This window comes from Cuculus canorus, chromosome 1, assembly GCF_017976375.1.
Source record: "Cuculus canorus isolate bCucCan1 chromosome 1, bCucCan1.pri, whole genome shotgun sequence".
Taxonomy (NCBI): domain Eukaryota; kingdom Metazoa; phylum Chordata; class Aves; order Cuculiformes; family Cuculidae; genus Cuculus; species Cuculus canorus.
Window position 1 is genome coordinate 198157504 of NC_071401.1, and position 19007 is coordinate 198176510.

Below are 19007 nucleotides of genomic sequence, written 5' to 3' on the forward strand. Positions count from 1 at the left end.
GAGAATATATTGTCTGAACTGACTTAAGTAAAACTGATACATAATTTGCAATTATTTAGTACTCAACATCACCTTTAACATTCTGCTGTATTTATTCAGAAGAAACATTTTTAATTGCACCATTTATAATACAACAGAAAGGTTCCTTTCATGAACTTAAGTGAAATAAGAACTTGTGCTTATTTGGCAGACATATGTTATGAGGTGCATATAAAACCAGCTATGTTGCATAATCCGTCAATAGAAGTAAAATAGTTTATGCAAGTTTATTGAAGGATGAGATTGTCTTGCACCATCTCAATGACAGATTATCTTACATCATCACAATTCTGAATGCACAGAAGTCCACAGGACAGGATGCTTTCAACAAACCATATGTAGAACATTATTTTGCTATCACGTTGAGCTCTATATGGTTCTAAGATACAATATGTAATTAACGAGCATACTATTTCTGTATAAACACAATTCTAAAGTGGTGCATCGGGAGATGGAATTATCAATTTTTGAACTCTATCATGATATTTCATGCAAATAAAATTACTAGAGTCCTTTAGAGATTTGGGAGATTATTTCCAAATCCCAACAAAAAACATCGCAAATAAGTTCAATGATTCACAGTCACTGGAGAAGGCTCCACATGAAGACTGATGGTAGGGTTTGTATTGTACATGGAATGTTCTACACAGTATCATTAGAAAAGTAGACATCAACAAGTGAAAAGGAAAACACACAAGCAAACCAAAAGCAAAGCAAATCAAAACAATATAGCGAGCATGCTAGAGTAGCTTAACACCATCCAGAAACTGGAGTTAGGATAAAATAAAAAACATCAAATAAAACAAAACAAATCAAACCCCGAAAATGTAAATACACAGAAGATGCACCAAAGAACAGAAAAAATAACCAGTCTTTGAAGTATAACAAAAATTAGACACATGCATAGAAATGAGGATTTGCATTGTGATAGTAAGATACCAGTCTGAGGCCTAATTTACCTTCACTGTCTGACATGGCATGCTGGAAGTCATCCATGATGAAGGCTATGTCTCGATCATAGCCTCGAGTCCGTGACTCCTCCCTCATATGTTGCTGGACCTCAGGTAATGAATGGCTCGATCCAAACTGGTCCCTGGTATCTGCAGATATTGGTGGCAATGGTCCAGCTGCTGCTCTTGCCATTCCCATTGGCTGTCCAACGGGACTTAGTGGGCTCTCTTCCTCTGAGTTCTGTGCTACTATTGGGATCCTTCCCCTGCTTTGGCTAATAGGTAGACTGGTGGGTTTAGTTCTTCCAGAAGGTGCTGCATGGCTAAAAGAAACATCTAAGGGTTCAGCTTCTTGGGCTTTCAGTCTTAAGGAAGAACTGGAAGAATCCCTTTTCAATGACAAATCAAGCCCATAAACTGAGGAGGGTCTAGATGAGGGCCTAGACCTACTACCACTGCTATAAGACTTGTCTGATTCGTCTTGTAATGTGGATCTCATTGTTGGACCTAGTGCAGTCCCCAGACCTGCTCCAATGGATGAAGTCAGTGATGGCCCCATGTATTTCTGTTGGTCAGTGATGTTTTTTCTAAGGCCAAAAGTAATATCATCCTGAAGAAGTCTTGCCCTGGTAGTAATACCCCCAAGTGTTGAAGTGCTAGAAGTCATATAGCTTGAATAGTCAGGCTCAAGGTCTCTGCTTTCTTGGATAGGTGAAAACTTTGTTAATTTGGGGTCTATCAATGCTTTCTTGTGTTTTGACTGCTTCTGGTAAAGCAGGGCTGCTGGAAGCTGCTTAGCAGCCTGTTTTTCAAGAGTAAGTCTACCTATGCTGTATTTCTCAGATTTTGGAAAATGCCTGTAGCTGCCCTCCATGTGGTAATACTGCGACAGGCCAGCCAGATGATCAAGACTTTCTGCACCTCTACGGAACTCTTGTTTTATCTGATGTTTCAGAAGTTTGAGCTCATAAGGGTCCTCCATTGGATCTTCATCAGCTTTAGCATATGAGTGTAACCTAGAAGAAGTCTGCAATGGTGCTAGGAAGTCTGACACTTCCTGTGATCTCCTGGCCTCGGTTGTGCGAAGCAGTCGATCTGTTTTTGTCAGATCTTTCTCATGGAGGCTAAAACTGGAAGCAAGGGCTCCTGTTCCTTTAGTTAGTTCCCCTATATCGTCAATCAGCACATAATTTCTGGGTGTATGGTGGTGGTCTATATCTGCATAGAATGAGTCTGCAGATATGCTTGATATAGGGCTGCTTGCTATGCTGTTTCTCTCATCTAGTCCTATCCTTAAGTCCAAGGTAGAGTATTTACTACCCAGCTGAGAAACTGCATAATTATTGTCAGTTGAAACCGGTGTTATCATGAGAGGCTGATTGCGAATTACATCATAGTTTGTTGTTATCTTAGGCTCCAAATATAATGAGGTTTGTCTTGGCTTTGGCTGTATAACCATCATCTGTGATGGGAGTTGATATGATGGCTGTTGAGATGATGGAGGTTGAGCCTGTGGAGTAAAGGACACAGTAGCTCCTGTTTGGAAAGCTGTCTGGGTCTGATAGGGTGAAACCTGCTGGTGATACAAAGGCTGCTGTTGTTGGTAATGTGATTGCTGTGTGAACTGAGTTGGTGCTTGAGTTGGCAGGGCAGGAGATGAATACTGATACTGAGCATATGGGCTTGTAGCAGGGGCAAACTGTGTTTCTGGCTGTGTTTGTGGTGGCATAAACTGGTTAAATTCTGTCTGGGGTGCAGTATGGGGTCTTTCCAAGCCGTGCTGAGTTTCTATTCTGGTTGACCTGGTATTATTAACTTCACTGTCTGACATATAATCACGTTCTTCTGCTACTCCTTGGAGGTAGGCACGCTCTCTCTTTTCTCTTTCTTTTAGTAAGGCTTCTTTCCTCCTATTAATGCCCATTTCCAAGTACCTCAGCTTGGCATCTATTTCCTTTTCTTCCTCATCTAGCTCTGCTTGCTTCTTCCTAAGCTTGGCTGATTCACGTTCGACCAGATCCAGTTCCCTGTCTATGTCCTGAAGAATTTTGGCTCTGGCCATAGTGGTGGTCCTACAAATCCTTCTGCGTGAAACTGATCCCACAGAACTATACGGTGACTGAGTTCCTGCTGTTGCTTCCTCTGGAGGTGGGTTGGGCAGAGTCCTCTTCACCTTCTTTTGGGTGCCTGATGGAGTTATGCTTGAAGAACCTTTTGTCTACGACAGAAGAAACAAGACTAAATCACTATTCTGGAGGCTTGATCACAAATAATTCTCAATTTGTTTATATTTTTTCATGGTATGGCTTTATATCTTAACCACACATTTTCTATAACAGAGGGGAAAGCTTGTGGTATGTGTGAATAAGTAGCAGAAAATGGCATGAAAAAATGCCATCAGTCTGCTAAAGGCCAGGAAGATAAGCAATCTAATGCAAAATAAGGGTGACACTATGGTTTTCTTTAGTTAAAGATTGAAAAATCTTCTTTATATTCTTGACATTGAATTGACTGCAATCGAAAAGGGTTGTTGTTTTTTTTAATTTCCATGTTGCTTATACATAAACACACACATTGCCTGTGTGTGCAGATTGGAAATATATATAGACCTATGCACCTTCCTTTTATATAACATTTAATCGAATAAGAATATGTGTAATTATAAATGTACACATATTTATATTCATATAAAAATATGTATATAGTCTGTACAATCAAATAGAAGTCTCTGAGCCAGACACTGTGTGCATTTACAGGGCAGATTCTTGCACTTTACAAAAGTGGAATGCACTTTCTTCAGTTTATTGATGCCTTTCTTAAATTAAATTTGTTCTCATTCCAAAAGCTTAAAACTAAGAAAAAATGTAAGCAGCATAACAATACGGGACTTCAGTTCAGATATCCGAACTTCCCTACAGTTAACGGCAGAAGGGTGATTTATCCCAATCTAGAAAACGTATCTACCTTAGGCTGATGAGCCATTTTTTTGAAGGCGCCTCTCTTCATCAACTAGGAAAGCAGACAATGCTTCTGGTTACATGCAATCTAAATTGCACCCTAAATTACTAGGGGTTTTGAAAAGTTCTTTGAAGTAAATTTATGCTCACACACAATGAAGATACATTATGAAATGGGACTTGCACGATATTGAAATTGTATCCTATCTTGTCAATAGCTTCTTACAAATTTTGCCTGAGTAAAGAAAAGGAGATTGATCTATACATGAACACCAAAAATAATCACCTCAACCATTACAGAATGCAGCTGTGTTAAGAGTAAAATAGGGAAACACTTTAGCACAGTTCAGTAAAGGAAGTAAAAAGACTATTAAACAACTTGACTTTTCTGCCTCTTCAGGAAAGTACAGCACTTTAGCAAGCATTAACTGTTATTAATTAAAAATGGAATTTCATCAGAAATAAATGCTACTTCACTCAGATAAGAAATCAAAAAGATTAATTTTAATTAATGTTTATTTGAATTTCATCAACAAATTTTAAAACTTTTTAAAAAGTGTTGACAACTCTCTTTTGCTGCTCCCCTGCTACCTAAACTTAACAAAACACAATAATCAACACATCATTTGTCATGGATCTTTAAATAAACATTCACTACCTTTTCAACTGACATTTAAGCTCTTTTCATGCTCCTCATCTAAATTCCATCAACTTTTGCATGTTTCAGATTTCAATAACGGCAACTTAATTTTGTTTTCAGCTTCCCATGGCCATTTCCCAACCCCATGTTGTGCCAACAAATCAAAGAAACTAATTTTCTCTTTCTCAGTGTGTACTTATAATCAAAGACAAATTAATAATCTACAGCAGGTCTAGTTGTCTAATAATTTATACTGTAAATGCAGTGCAATACCACTGTTATTTCCACCTCCCAAACTGAAACAACAATCACAGATGGTGAGGCATTCACAGATGGTCATTGGTATTGGGGAAGAGCTATTAATAACACACTCGTTAAAAGGTCTATAATACTTTATGGAATTATTATTTTATGATGAAAGTGAAGTTGCTGATGAATAAATCCCAGCATCAGCTTATAATGCATGTAATTGAAAAAAAAAATCCAAAAAACCAAACAACCCATATCTTGTCTTTATATCTTTGTCTGCATATGAAGAATCTCAGATTTATAAACACTACAGGAAGATGTACCACTTGCTTTTGAAAAAGCATTGATAACCTCTAGTTTTCAGCTGCTATTCTCAGAAAAGGCAATTCTTAATTATTTCTACTTGATATTTACATCGCTATAACAAAAAATAAATTTATCTTAGTGCTGTGACAAAATGTGTGGGGTTTTGTCTTTGTCCTTGATATTCTCATCATCAGTTATGAAAGCAAGCTACCTGGGAAATACGTTAGTAGATTGAAGGGAAATTCAGCCCCTGTGTTTTGGCAGATACCTTTAGAGTAGTTGTCAAATTTTGGTTTTGCATTTCCTTTGAATTCGTTAGCTAGTAAGGAAAAAGGACGAGTTAGCATTGATCTTCACCAAATTCTAATTTCTTTATCACAAAGAATTGGGAGTGGAAAGGAGTAATTGTGGTGTCTAATCCTGACCCTGTATTCTTGGTGCCTGTAGCATATTTACAATATTATGCTCATTTTAGGTTTAAAGCATCCCAAAGGAAAGATGGAGCAGAAACCTGCATAAGATTATTCTGGAACCAAATAAACTTATCAAATACAGGCAAGCATTTTTAGGCCTTACAATTACTGACTAAAGATTAGGATAGAAGTCAGACAGGCAAACTTAGCAAGCTCTTTAGCAGAATAAGCCATGAAGTTTTCTGTCATATTTTATCACATTTTCCGCCTTCTTCATTCTAATCCGTTTTCTTCTATCTGATATGAACCTTATTAATTTTTAAAATTCATTCTGTGTTTAGAAAATTATCGCTATAAGTGCTAACTGTAAATCTCAAGAACTAGAAGTAAATTATTTGCTTCTTTTTTCACCATGACAACCTTATAAACGTTATTACTTTACTGCTGACCCTTCTATATTGAGAGAATTTCACACTAGTCTGAGGCATCCCTTCAAGGTGGACATAGGGGTAAACAGATCTGCTTCTGAGCCAAACCTCACCTTTCTAAAATAAGGGCAAAGCCTGTGCTGGAGATAAAGCTACAGATATATTCTCTTCAATACTACAGATTCAAGAACTGAGGAAGGAACAATCTTTCCCTTCCTCCACTAATTTTTAAACTTGACAAAGTTTTGATAATAGATAGAAGAATGCACTCCTCAGACCTGCAGTTCAATGACAAGATAACATCACAGTGGAAAATTCAAAACACTGAGCTGAAGGTTGGGTGCAAACTGATTTAGCAAAACCTCCCTTTTATGCCTTGTCAATAAAAGTTAATCTTGATGTGCTTTATCTCCTGAGTTTTGATTTTAGAGGTCATTTGAACAAAGGCTTGTGAACTCTGTTAAATTGTGCAGTGACTAGGAATATCTTTGAGATGACCATCCTATTCCTTGTGAATCTTTGTAAAAATACCTTTTTCTACCTATTTTTTTCTCCTCCAATTTGATGAGATTGCTGATGAGGCCAGCAAGACTCCACCCCACTACAAGAATCTGTCAAGCACTAGTAAATACTCATACATTCCACTGTTTTTTATCTATTTTATAAAGATAGTTTACTTTGGAGGACTGACATCCGTGATGAATTTCTACCTTTAAACTGTGTGTTTGATTTCAGTCACTCCACTTTTCTTCTCCTCTTCTCAAATGAATTTTTTTGAATATGGCATGGTGCTGTTCCTGCATGCCACTCTCTCGCTATTCATCCAGCCATGCGTGGATGTGTTTCATTTTCTCAAAGAACTGAGCTTTTGCACTTGGACATACAGTTCATTTACTTGCATATTTTGGATTTTAGTAGCAAACAGGTAACTCTCATAATTCATTGTTCCTTTAACATTTTCTGTGATCACAACACAAACATACTTAAACTTTTTCTGTCATCTTTAGAGGTGATAAAATAGACCTGCATTTGTATATATATATATATATATATTTTAATTAGCTTAAGTAGGGATAAATCCCACAAAAAACGTATGTGATAGATATACATATATGGATATGCACAAACCAATTACAATTGTAATGATAGCATTCTTATTAGAGTTTGCCATCACTAGATTATCAGTGATGTCAGTCTACCTACAGTCAGACTACCTGTGATGATATGAAAAAGCAAAGGTAAAGGGGGTCATAGCTGAAGCTACTCCTCTGTCAGAATCCTCTGAATATTCATCACCATGGTGGAAAGCCTGTTCTACACTGCAGAGGAAAAAAACCTTACCCTCTGCAACATAAGGTTTCCTGAAGCATCTGATGTTGACTTGCAACGGACTTGAAATGTCAGTAGAAAGTTGCCTGTACCCTGATTACCAGAAAATCAGTGCAAATAGTATTTTTTGTTATCAACCAACAACCACGTAGTCAAGAAGCTTGCTCAGCAAAGTCAAGCATCAGTTTGTGAGATGCAAGTTGATGTGTTAAATCAAACTAGTGGGAATAAATTGTTTTAATCTAGAAAAAAAAATATCAAGCAGTGGAGGGATAGAAATTACTCTCCCTTTCAGAAAATAGGTCACTCTGGGTGGGCACTAATGCAAGTGACTGAGGCAGCAATGGGGTAGAAGGTGAAGCCTGTTCTGTAGCTTTCTGTGTTCCAGCTTTCACATCTGGGATTTTTCATGTACCAAAACCCTCCCAAACGCAACTTCTCCAAATCCCTAAAATGCACAGTAAAAAATGCAATTGTAATGAAGCCGTTCAACTTATAAATGGTTGGTATGTATTACTCAGTATTATGGAATGTGCTCTTAATTGTTAGAAATATACCAGTAAGCATAGCTAGAAATTTTGGTAAGTCATTATTTTAAACATTTAATTTGCTTCAAAGAATCTATGAAAATCAGTTATCACTCATTAAAGACCTTTTGGTAATTTAACCGTACCTTTACAATTGCTTATAAATGAAACCCAATTCCAAAAGATGCTAATAAACTAATTCTAGATTAATTCATTTTAAGTATGGACTCCTTAACTGCATCTTCTTATAGGATGCAGCTAGAGTTATTGGATGTTTTCTAGCTTGTCCTGTGCAAAGAAATAGTTTCTTATGTACGTCTTTGTGGACCCTCTGCACTTAATGTCTACTATGTGGTAACCATTGAATACACAGGACCAGCTTCATTAACCCTTGATAACCAGCATCAGAGCAAGAACATTAGGAAACTTCCCTCCATTGGCTGAGGCTGACACAGGGTCACTTTTATGGCATGAAGAACCACAGATCGTGGAAACTCACCTCTGAAGCCAACAGGTAAAGGCAAGCAGATGAATGGTAAGGAAAATATATTAAAACATGTATTTATAAAAACTAATATCAGCAGTGCTGAGAATGGAGTAATACATGCTCTGATCAAATTCTAACAATCAGAAAAACCCCATCAGTTGACCTGCACTGCCTTGGCTTGTGTGCCACTGCTGGCAAGGTGAGAGGAAGATGAATTTGACGAGCTGAATTCAGGCTTGTGTATAGGAGGGAAACACCCTGCTTCATGAGTAATGTACTAAAGCTTTCCTTGAATCTAACTCTTGTCTTTTGCTTTTCTGCAAGTATTTTGCTGTACGGACTGAGCAGTCAAGCAGAAAACTAGTTTCCAAATCACTACACAGGAGCACTGTGATGCCAGTCAGTTTGATTTTCTCATGATTTGGGTTTTTTTTGGAGGGTTTTTTTCACTGCTTTGGAGGCTTTCTAAAGATAAATTTCTCTTCTGTTAAAACCAATAGATTTTTTTTTTTTTTAGAAATAGTCTATTGCAAAACAATAATCATTTTTTCAGAGGTTTTTTGCTTTCATTTGTGTCAGTCAGAGTCACTCGTCCCTCAGATGAGCACTTCTGCACTTTCCATCCCCTTGCTCCTTTTACTTTCTCTGCAAAATTGTCTAAAATTGCCATTTTCACTTCAAATGCAAGGGGAACAGCACAGTGTGCTTCCTAACAGCTGACATGACATGAGATATCAACTTCTTTCCTCAGCTGAACACATAAAAGGCCATATGCTTCTTTTGATCTTGGGGCGAGAAAGGAGAAATGCAATGGAAATTTGATATGCAAACTACAGACAGATGTGGCCCTTACATGGTGATTTTCAAAGGGATCTAAGCCTATGTTTCATCTACTTTATGTGAGTAGCATAATAGCTGTTCTCAGTTGTTTGCACAGAAGAGATAGTTTTACACAGACTAACCAGTTTGTGATTCACTTGGAACACGGTCGACAACTTTTGCTTATAAGGGAAATAGGGTAATTCCCTCCTCAATTTATACTGGTAAATATGAGGAACAGCAGTTTAAATCAGCAGAAATACATCAGTGGAAAATCAGTTTGTAAGAAGAATGAAATCTAATGTTCTGAAACTTTGACTTTAAATATCGTAACTGGAAGAATACAACATAGCTGTGCATTTAACTGATTTTAGACAACATGCATATTATTCATAAGCTTATGTTTCTCGTCAGCTTATATCTATAAACAGTATCTATACTGTTTGTTTTTCAGTTCACTGAAGAAGACTCAGCAGTCTCTTTACCCACTCCCCTTAGCACTATCCAGTGTTGTTTAATTTTTTTTTCCGTAGCTTAAGCCTTATATAAAAGGGAAACATTTCTGGGTACCTCATTCATAACATTACCTTCAAAACTCACCTGAAAACAATTATTTTCATTTTTATTCTTAATTTTTTTTGCATCTGCTATTATTTGCTATTTATCTTTGTAGTCATATTACTTATCATTGCAAAGTGTTCTGGGGTTCAAGCTTATATAAGAGATTCTCTGTCCAATTACATTAAATGTCTATAGAACTACATGTGTCTCAGTCACTTTGCAATGGGGAAAAAAATCTCTGGCAGATTGATTCAGACAACGGGCATCTGTCAGGCTAACAGAAAGAGTCAAATTGTCAGAGTTAAGCACTGCTTCTGCAATGAAATCTCTGTACAAAATGGGCTTAATATTTTTCCCACCATTCAATCTTTGAAAAGGAAAAAGAGGGAAAAGGAAAGGGAAATAGGAAAGAAGAGAAGAGAAGAGAAGAGAAGAGAAGAGAAGAGAAGAGAAGAGAAGAGAAGAGAAGAGAAGAGAAGAGAAGAGAAGAGAAGAGAAGAGAGCCATCAACCCTGCCATCAAAACAGAAGGGCACTGTCAGAATTTCTTCTCTGCATGACAAATACAGGTTGCATAGTTTGTTATAACGTCTTGAGAACATTGCAGGAAGTATATAGTTGCTATGTAGGCAATGCCTACTTATGCTTACTAAATGTTTGTCTTTATATCCTTTGTACTAAAATAAACATTCTTAAGCATTTTATTTATATATATTAAAAAAACTATTAAGGGGCTTCACAGAAACAAAATACCATTCCCCCACTGCTACAATACTATGATCTTAGTATCAACTCCGGTTAGTACTCCGAGTGCTACAGTACTATGCCTCTAACCCAGGACTGAAAGTTCAACCTGATAAAGAATTCCAAATTAATTCTTTTATTTGTGAATATCTCTGCTATGAGGACAGGCTGAGAGAGTTGGGGTTGTCCAGCCTGGAGAAAAGAAGGCTCCAGGGAGACCTTATAACGACCTTCTAGTGCCTGAAGGGCCTGCAAGAAAGCTGGGGAGGAACTTTTTAAAAGGGCATGTAGTAATAGGACAAGGAGCGACAAGTATAAACTGGAAAGGGGAAGATTCAGATTAGACATCAGGAAGACATTCTTCACACTGGGGGTGGTGAGGCACTGGCTGCACAGGGAAGCTGTGGCTGCCCCATCCCTGGAGGTGTTCAAGGCCAGGTTGGATGGGGCCTTGAGCAGCCTAATCTAGTGGGAGGTGCAGGGGGGGATCGGAACTAGATGACATTTAAGGTCCCTTTCAACCCAAACCATTCCATTGTTCTAAGAGTCTATGAATTTCCTCATTCAGATATTACTTATGAATTTTAAGAACATAGTCCAGTTTTTGTTTAAAAGAAAAAAGGATCCAAACAAATTGATTTATCTAGATGCTATCTTCCTCGTGACTCATGGAAGTTTCTGAAGAGGAGGTTTCTGAAGCATATTCTACTGTCACAACCCAAAAGATTATGAAGTAAATGATAGAGGATAAGATACATGGAGCTCTATGTACTGCATAACAGCAAGCTGGAAAAGAGAAAGATTCGCTGTCTGGAAAAACAGTAATGGCAAAGCTGGAATTGCAATGAGGAAGGTGCTTAACGAGATAAGGTTTTGTAGATTCATGGTGGCTATGTACTATAGCATAACCTAGTATACTGCACTGTCACATAATTAGTGTTTCTTAATCAATCATCACTCCTTTTTTCTCCCTATTTTACACTGTCAGTCTGAGAGGCTCTTTACATAAATACAGAACTGTAGATACTCAAAATGTCTCAGCCTAACCTGTGGAAAGTTGTCAAAAGTCCTATGAAGTGGATGGCCTATTTGATGCCTGTGTTTGGTTAAGACACAAATATTACTTGCACATGATGTGCCCTGTATCCAGCACAGCCTGGTTTTGGATTCACTAACTAATGACAGAGAACTGAACCTCAGTAATAAGTTCTGGTACAGAGGTGATGCGATTCTGCCATTGGTAATTGAGAACAGTTATATTAAAGGATATTGTAACAAAGTATTAATCGTTAGCTTTGGGATTAGTTGATCATGAAGCTATTCATGGCAGTAGAAAAAGACATCAGTCATCTTCATCTTGGAATGATGAAGCCCTTCGAATAAATTTTTTGCACATCCTTAGCATGGGCTCATTCACTCGTAGTAATTAATAAATTGTTTCTCATCATGTAACACACAAATCATAACATGTCATTCCTCTCAGTCAGAATAATACATTTTATTTAAAACTCAGATCTCATCTATGGAAAATTTTTCTGGATTATAGAGAGTCTTACCAGTCAATGAGAACATACTTTAAATTCTCCTCCTTTGCAATCTAACTGAGAATCCCAGCCAGAAAATGCTGGTGAGAAAAATTCAGAACAGTTTATACTTATCAGTAGGATATGCATATGCTGAATTAATGCCATCTGGTTTTCAACTGATATCGGTATACTTCGCAAACTTTCAGCTACAATTGAAAAAAAAAATGAAAAAAAACCACCAAACCCCTCTCTGAAAGAAAGGAAATATTAATCTTGTTCTGCAGGAAAACAAAGGAAACAAACAAAAAAGGTATGAGAAAATCTTGGCTTTTTCTGCCTCTCCTTCACTACTGACTTCCTCCAAAGAATGGTAGCTGACAACTCTCCACATGCTGTGCCACAGCCCTTGTTTTTTCGCAAGAGTGAGGATTCATCTGCCCAAGCACAGACATAATGTACAGAGCCAATCTGAGCTAGTCCTCCAGACTACTGAACTGAAAGAAAGCGCGATTTTTCTTCAGCTCACTCTATAACCACACTTCTTTCTCTTACTGACTGCAGAAACAGCTGCATGTAACACAGACGTCACCTGTAAATGTCTCAAGACAGAGGAGGTCAGTCCCACTGCTAGAAACATCAGCAGTTTGAATTCCTGCTTTTGACTCCACATGCAGGATCTGTTCTGTAGCTGAGTTTTAATCCTTTTCTCCATGCAAGAATCTTGCCACCTCTGCATTTCTTCAGAAATGACACCTTTCCTCAGCAATCAAAGGCTCTGGGTTTGGCTCAGTTTGATCGTTCAGGCAGTATTTACAGTATTTTATCCCGTGCTCACGATGTTTTGCTTGCCTGATCTAAGATTAAAGGTGGCAGTCTGAGCAGAACCCAGGTTAATCACATTCACTAAAATGTGGTGCATGCTGAGGAACAATGGCCATCTAACTTCTGCTGCAAGGCACAGATTAGACAAACTCACCAAGTGCCTAACTTTAATTCAGGCCTTTGTATAAGCATCATAGCTAAGCCTTACTTTTGCCTTTTCTGCTTAGCCCTGACTTCATCCATACTGCTGTGCACCTGCAGAACAGCCTGCAGCAAATTTCCTTCCCATCTTTTCTAAAGTGCCTTCAAATTTACCAATGCAATGCATTCAATTGCAGAAAATCATACTTATTGCTCTACTTTGGTACCATGTATATCTCTGTAAGGCTTTTCAAGTTCGGTAAGACTGATAGATTTTCACGGAGGTTACATGGTTGTCAAAATCCCAGCATTGAAGAGAAGAGAAGAGAAGAGAAGAGAAGAGAAGAGAAGAGAAGAGAAGAGAAGAGAAGAGAAGAGAAGAGAGGAAGAGAGGAGGAGAGGAGAAGAGAAAAGAGAAGCGAAACAGAAATGAAACAAAAGGCAGGATAGAAGTAAAAGGAAGTTTATGAAACTCTCTTTGGTCACTGATGCCAGGCCTCCAGGCTTCACCGCATTCCAACGACTCACCAGCTTTCTGATCTGCAGCAAATTATGCATATTCCTCTCTGCCTCAGCTGGACAAGCTGCACTCTCCATCAGCTCGGGCTGTCGATTTCCCTCTTTTCTCTTCATTTTCTCACTTTCTCTCTGACATTCTGTCTGAAACTTTTTTGTTTCCCCTTTCCCTCCACCTCCCCTTTCCTGAAGCATGAGAACTGCCCCTAAAATATGATCAGTTGCTCCCAGGGCAGGAGCAATCTCTCTCTCTCTCTCCAGAAGCTTCCTGCCAACCCAATCCTCTCCTTTTTTAAAGGATTGTAGCTGAACCTGACACCAAACACACAGAATAGATCGTCTGCCACAGATGGCTAAACTTATGAAGTGTGAAAACCACTCACAGTATGTCCAGATTTTCCATTACACTTTTTCTACAGTGAGAAAGTATACTAGCCAGACAACACAAATCTCCACATTCTTACTCCTGTTCTCATATAAGAATGGCATTTCCAGTTTGATATAAACCCTTTTCTAAGAGCATAAGTTAAAGACTAATGAAGCTCTCCTCCCACCTCACCCCAAGCCTTAAAAAGGCAGCTTTTCGAAGAATGCATTAATACCTGAATAAATGTGTACCAAAATTTGCTATACTGATACAAACTCAAACATCTTCTCAAGAAAAAAAAAACAAACAGCCTTCACTATGTTACCTGTCTAAATTTATACCTCTTTTTCAAAATAAAACCTCTTTTTCAAACAAAAAGTCTTTTAAAATGCATGAAACCATTATTTCAAAGTTTACTCTTTTTTTTTCAGTTTTTCTTGTAAAAATATATATATATGTATATGTTCTACGGCCTGTTGGTATTACACCAGATTTAATCTACAGAGCTAGGAAAGAGAAGTAGCAAGTTTCTCATCATCTGAAAGTATTTAAAACCAGACTGGACACTAGCACCAGATATTTGCCAAAGAAATTCTGTCAGGGCATTCAGCTCAGTCTTGATTAGCTCAACTGCAAATAAAACTGAAAGTCTTGATTTCCAGAAAACCATTCACCTTTTCTTTTTCAGTAAAAATGGATCCAACTTTTATATCTGATTGGTTTTGCATTTATTAAGTATGGCTTATATGACTAACACTGAAATGTAAATTTATTTTCAGAAAAGGTAGCATTCCGCTCCTGGATCAACTCAATCAGATCACAGCCTTGCAGGCAATGTGACATTTAATCCAACTGCGTAGGGTTGAGGAAGAAGAAAGCAGTAACCTTTAATGAATTTTCTTCCTACTATTTTAATATCAATTATACTGTTTTAGAATCGTGACCTTCCTCTTCCTGTTTCTGCTTACTGTGACAAGCAGGACAGGAAGACAAACATTTGGCAAGATTACTTTTAAACACTAATGAAGTTAAAAATTCAGAGGCAATAGAAAAAAAAAAAACAGAAGTTGATGTGGAAGATGTGCCATTTTCAGTTTCTAAACCTACATTTGAATATTAAAACCAGAGGAAATGAAACTTAAACCAACTGCAGTGTTTCAATACACCACATAAAAATGAAAATTCTTACAATTCTTTATGATTAAGAAAGAACTTTAGCTAGGTTTATAAAATTCGTACAGGAATGAGCCCTGATATCCCCAAGGTAAGAACCACACTGGAAAGAGACCTTGGCTTTTCAAAAATGACAAGTCAAAGGATGGAAAGAAAAGAAGTACAGACTTTAAGCACCTGATTTCTCAAAGTCACCATTCAGAAGGAAACCATAATGGCATGTTTAACAGTACTGTAGAGGTGAGGAATGCTTACCTGATACACTAAATACCTACATGTTATACAGTGTTCAATGTAGAACAGTTTTGGTCATCAGTTCACCTATGTAAAATATATAGGCAGCAGTGGTTTTGTTTCAATTTTTCTCATTTTGAGATAAATTTAGTTTTGTGCAAGTCCTATTATATTAGCTTTTAAGAACTCCAAGATCTAAATGACAAACTTAATAAAATTATTTTTAAATAATATTTTGCAAATTATGACTACTTTTGGTATTTATTTAAGGTACTCAAAGCAGCATTGCTTAACTGAAATATTTTGATTTTGCATTGAAGTTAACGCTACACGGTTAAGGGTTTTGGGCTTATTAGGCATTGATTTATTTGCCTGTGAGCCAAGACTGACAAAAAGTTATTGTTTAGCATCAGTCATGCACCGATTTTAGAGCCTTGGGCAGATCAGCATAGAGACCATCAAGCCAACTCACATGATGAAGATTTCTAAGGCATCGAGGCAGGAACCTAAAAAGTTTTTACTTCATTTTCAGATGACAGTATTTACTTTCACAGATCTTTGATAAGTCCACAAACAAAAGTAAAGTACCTTTCTATAAGAACCACGTGTTTGCATTTCAGCAGGAAGTATGAGATACTATAATTTTCAGATCTCTATTCTGGTATCTGAAGGCACAGTAATCATTCTGTACACTGCTGTACATTCAGCAGACAGGAGCCAGGCAGGCTGAATAGTGATGATTATCTTGACCGATGAAACAATTTATGATATTTACTCCAGAATGCATTGTCTATGAGCAATGTGTATTACTGTGCAATACCTTATCGTGTTCTTTGAACATCAATTTACACATAAACACTAAGTACTGAATTAATAATAAAACAGTTTTCTTCTGCTCTGCTCTCTTTCTGAAAGACATTAAATGACTTTGTATCCAACCATAGCCAACATTTCTAATCTACACTGCTTTTCTGCCACAGCAATGATTCCTTCTTACAGCATTTTACAAATTATATGTTAATTTAATGTAAATACAATACTGTAAGTATAATAATAATAATTTCAGAAGATGTAAGATGACAAAGAATTAGAAAAAGGAATACACATCCAATATATTTTTAGCTTAAAGTGACATAAGAAGAACAATGTTTGGTTCTCAAATTTAAGATCAGTTAAAACTCAGAACAAAGTCAGGAGGAACTCACTGGTACAAGGGTTTCCTCCAAAAAGCAAACCTTGAGCACTTTGTAAGACTTAAAAAGAAGACTCTAAAAAGGAGAGAAAAGGTGACACCCTTGCTTTCTAACATGCTCATAGATCTGGGTCAGAACATAAGATTAGCCTGTCCTACTTAAGAGAAATTTCCTTACATCACGCTTATGTCAAAAATCCCCAACACCACACAGTCCTCCTATGCTGCTGAAAGAACACCAGAAAAGCATTGCACCACTTTCTAAATATAGGTCATATACATGAGGAATATACTCTCTATCTTGGGAAAAATCAGGTCTTTAGATGTTAAAAGTATGGGAGTATTTTGTGCATAATTCTCTACTTCACCTCAGAAACATTAAGCACACAGTGATCCAAGTGATTTGGAACCCACCTAGTTACCCAGAAACCACTGTGCTTAACACTTGGGAAACATACAATATGAGAAAAATGTCTGCTTCAGACATCCTACATAAAATGCAAAAACACGTTTTGGAAAAAAACCCAATATTTTGTCCCAACATTTTATTTAATGCACTGAATATTTTCTAAGATACAATAAATATATGTATTTTCCATTCAGACTTCAGATCAAAAAAAACCCCCTACTTTTATGGGTAAAGACAATGCGTTGTATTTAATAGTTAGCCTTAAGTAAAAATTTAAAAGAAACATTCTTCTAACTTTCTAGGGGTAAATTCTCTTAGAGAGGATGACACCCAACCTCAGAAGCTGACTATCTTTTCTGAAAATATATGAATTGCTCACTGTCGTGAAGAAGGGGCTGAATCAGATGGACTTTGATCTGAAATTGTGTTGCAGATCCTATCCTTGCAAAACTATGTTCTAACTGTAGAACTGCATGTCAAAAAAAAACAAACACTGGAAAATCTTCAACTTATTCTTCAGCCTATTCTTTCTGCATGACCAATTTGGGAGGAACTATAAAGCATTGATTCCACTCTGCCCTTTCTCAGTTTGCCACTACTTTTCCAAACTACATTTAAATTCTAATTATTCTGTGAGGCAGCAAAAATTATTTTCAACACATTTCTTTAAAAAAAAGTTTTGGAGTTTAGTAGTAAATGACTAGGGATACTATGCTTTTCAGCAGAAAACTTACAACTGATAACAATGGTTTTCAGATAAAGGATCAGAAATATGCTGGTATTTTAAAGCATTTACATGTGTTTCCCCGCCACATATTTACAAGCTGCTTAGTACAATGAAGTTAAAACATACTTTATTTCATATTGCTATGCTTTGTGAACAGGACACCTTTCTTGTTCCCCATAATTTCTTAATTTATTCGTCATTCCAGTGTCTGTGTAAGATAACATATCAATATGGGTGAGAAAGATACACATCAGTACACATCTGTACCTATCAGTAGAGACTGATAAAAAGACAATCACAAATCTGATGCAAAATGAGACTCCCACAGTCTCAGATATTCTATTAGTATCTTCAATTCAATACACACTTGTGGAGCTATTCTATATATCAAACCTTTTCTGGGTTTTGAAAGAAATGGAGTTGATTATTGTCTGTCACTTCCCACCATTTATTTTATTGACTGTGTCATCAGTACTTTGAGAACAGCTCAGACAATAGGAAATTCTTCTCTATTAATAAAAACTTTTTTTTTTTTTCCAGAAATATTTCCAGCAGGATCAGAAGTAGGGGAAAAAAAACAACGCATGCCTGTATTGTTTTGGTTGGTTGGGTTGTTTTGTCTAAAATCTGCATAAGAAAAATTAGTTTCAGTAGAATCACTGTCTAATTTTTCAGCTTGCCAGGGCTGCGTTTTCACTTTTTCTCCATCAACAGCTGACAAACTATTATTTTCCCCCCCACCACCATCGCATACAAAACTCCTTTCTTTTTTTTCCTGTGCAAATATGAACTTCTCCGATATAAAATTCAGATTTAAAGGTTACTTAATACTAGAACATTTTCAGTGGCACTAAATATTCTCATCATTTAAATGAATGGCCTTTCTCCCTGTTCACCACATTCTACCCATTGTGGCATTCAATTTTTTATAATAATCAGAATTGAGGCATTTTTTTAAAAGTACGGAAGTTTCACCATATAGAAACAGTGGCATAACCAGTTCAGAGAAAAAGAATCATTTTAATTTCCTCGAGGCATGCTCCATGGCTCACTGAATTAACAGAGCATACCATTAAATTAAGAGAGTTTCTTATGAATGATCTAGTTAATGTATTCTATGACAACCCCTGAGATATAAGCACGAGCTTCTATGGCTTTAAAGTCAATGGACATACTCAGTACTGAATTTAAGCCATTATAATATATCACAAAGGATTCAGAGGCAATTTTTTTTAAATCATTTCTTACTCTACTACTACTCCATATTTACCTTTCTGCATCCTCAATTATGCCCATGCACCAAAATAAACCGGCAAACTGCAGCAGACAAAATTTTGCTGCTGAAAGCAGTACGTAGGTTAAAGGGGTAGTAAGTAAACAAACTTTTTTATTTGATCAAGATTTGAAAGACAGATCTTCATCTGTACAAAAAATTGTTTGCTTAAACACACC

General features: G+C 36.9%; 1 protein-coding gene across 1 annotated transcript in view; it reads right to left on the reverse strand.

Moving 5' to 3' along the window:
- PCLO (piccolo presynaptic cytomatrix protein) overlaps positions 1–19007 on the reverse strand; it is a 362471-nt gene that overhangs the window by 147961 nt on the left and 195503 nt on the right. Inside the window, exon 7 of the mRNA XM_054056434.1 lies at positions 999–3207. Coding sequence (XP_053912409.1) covers positions 999–3207 — 2209 coding nt within the window. The remainder of the gene's footprint in view (positions 1–998; positions 3208–19007) is intronic.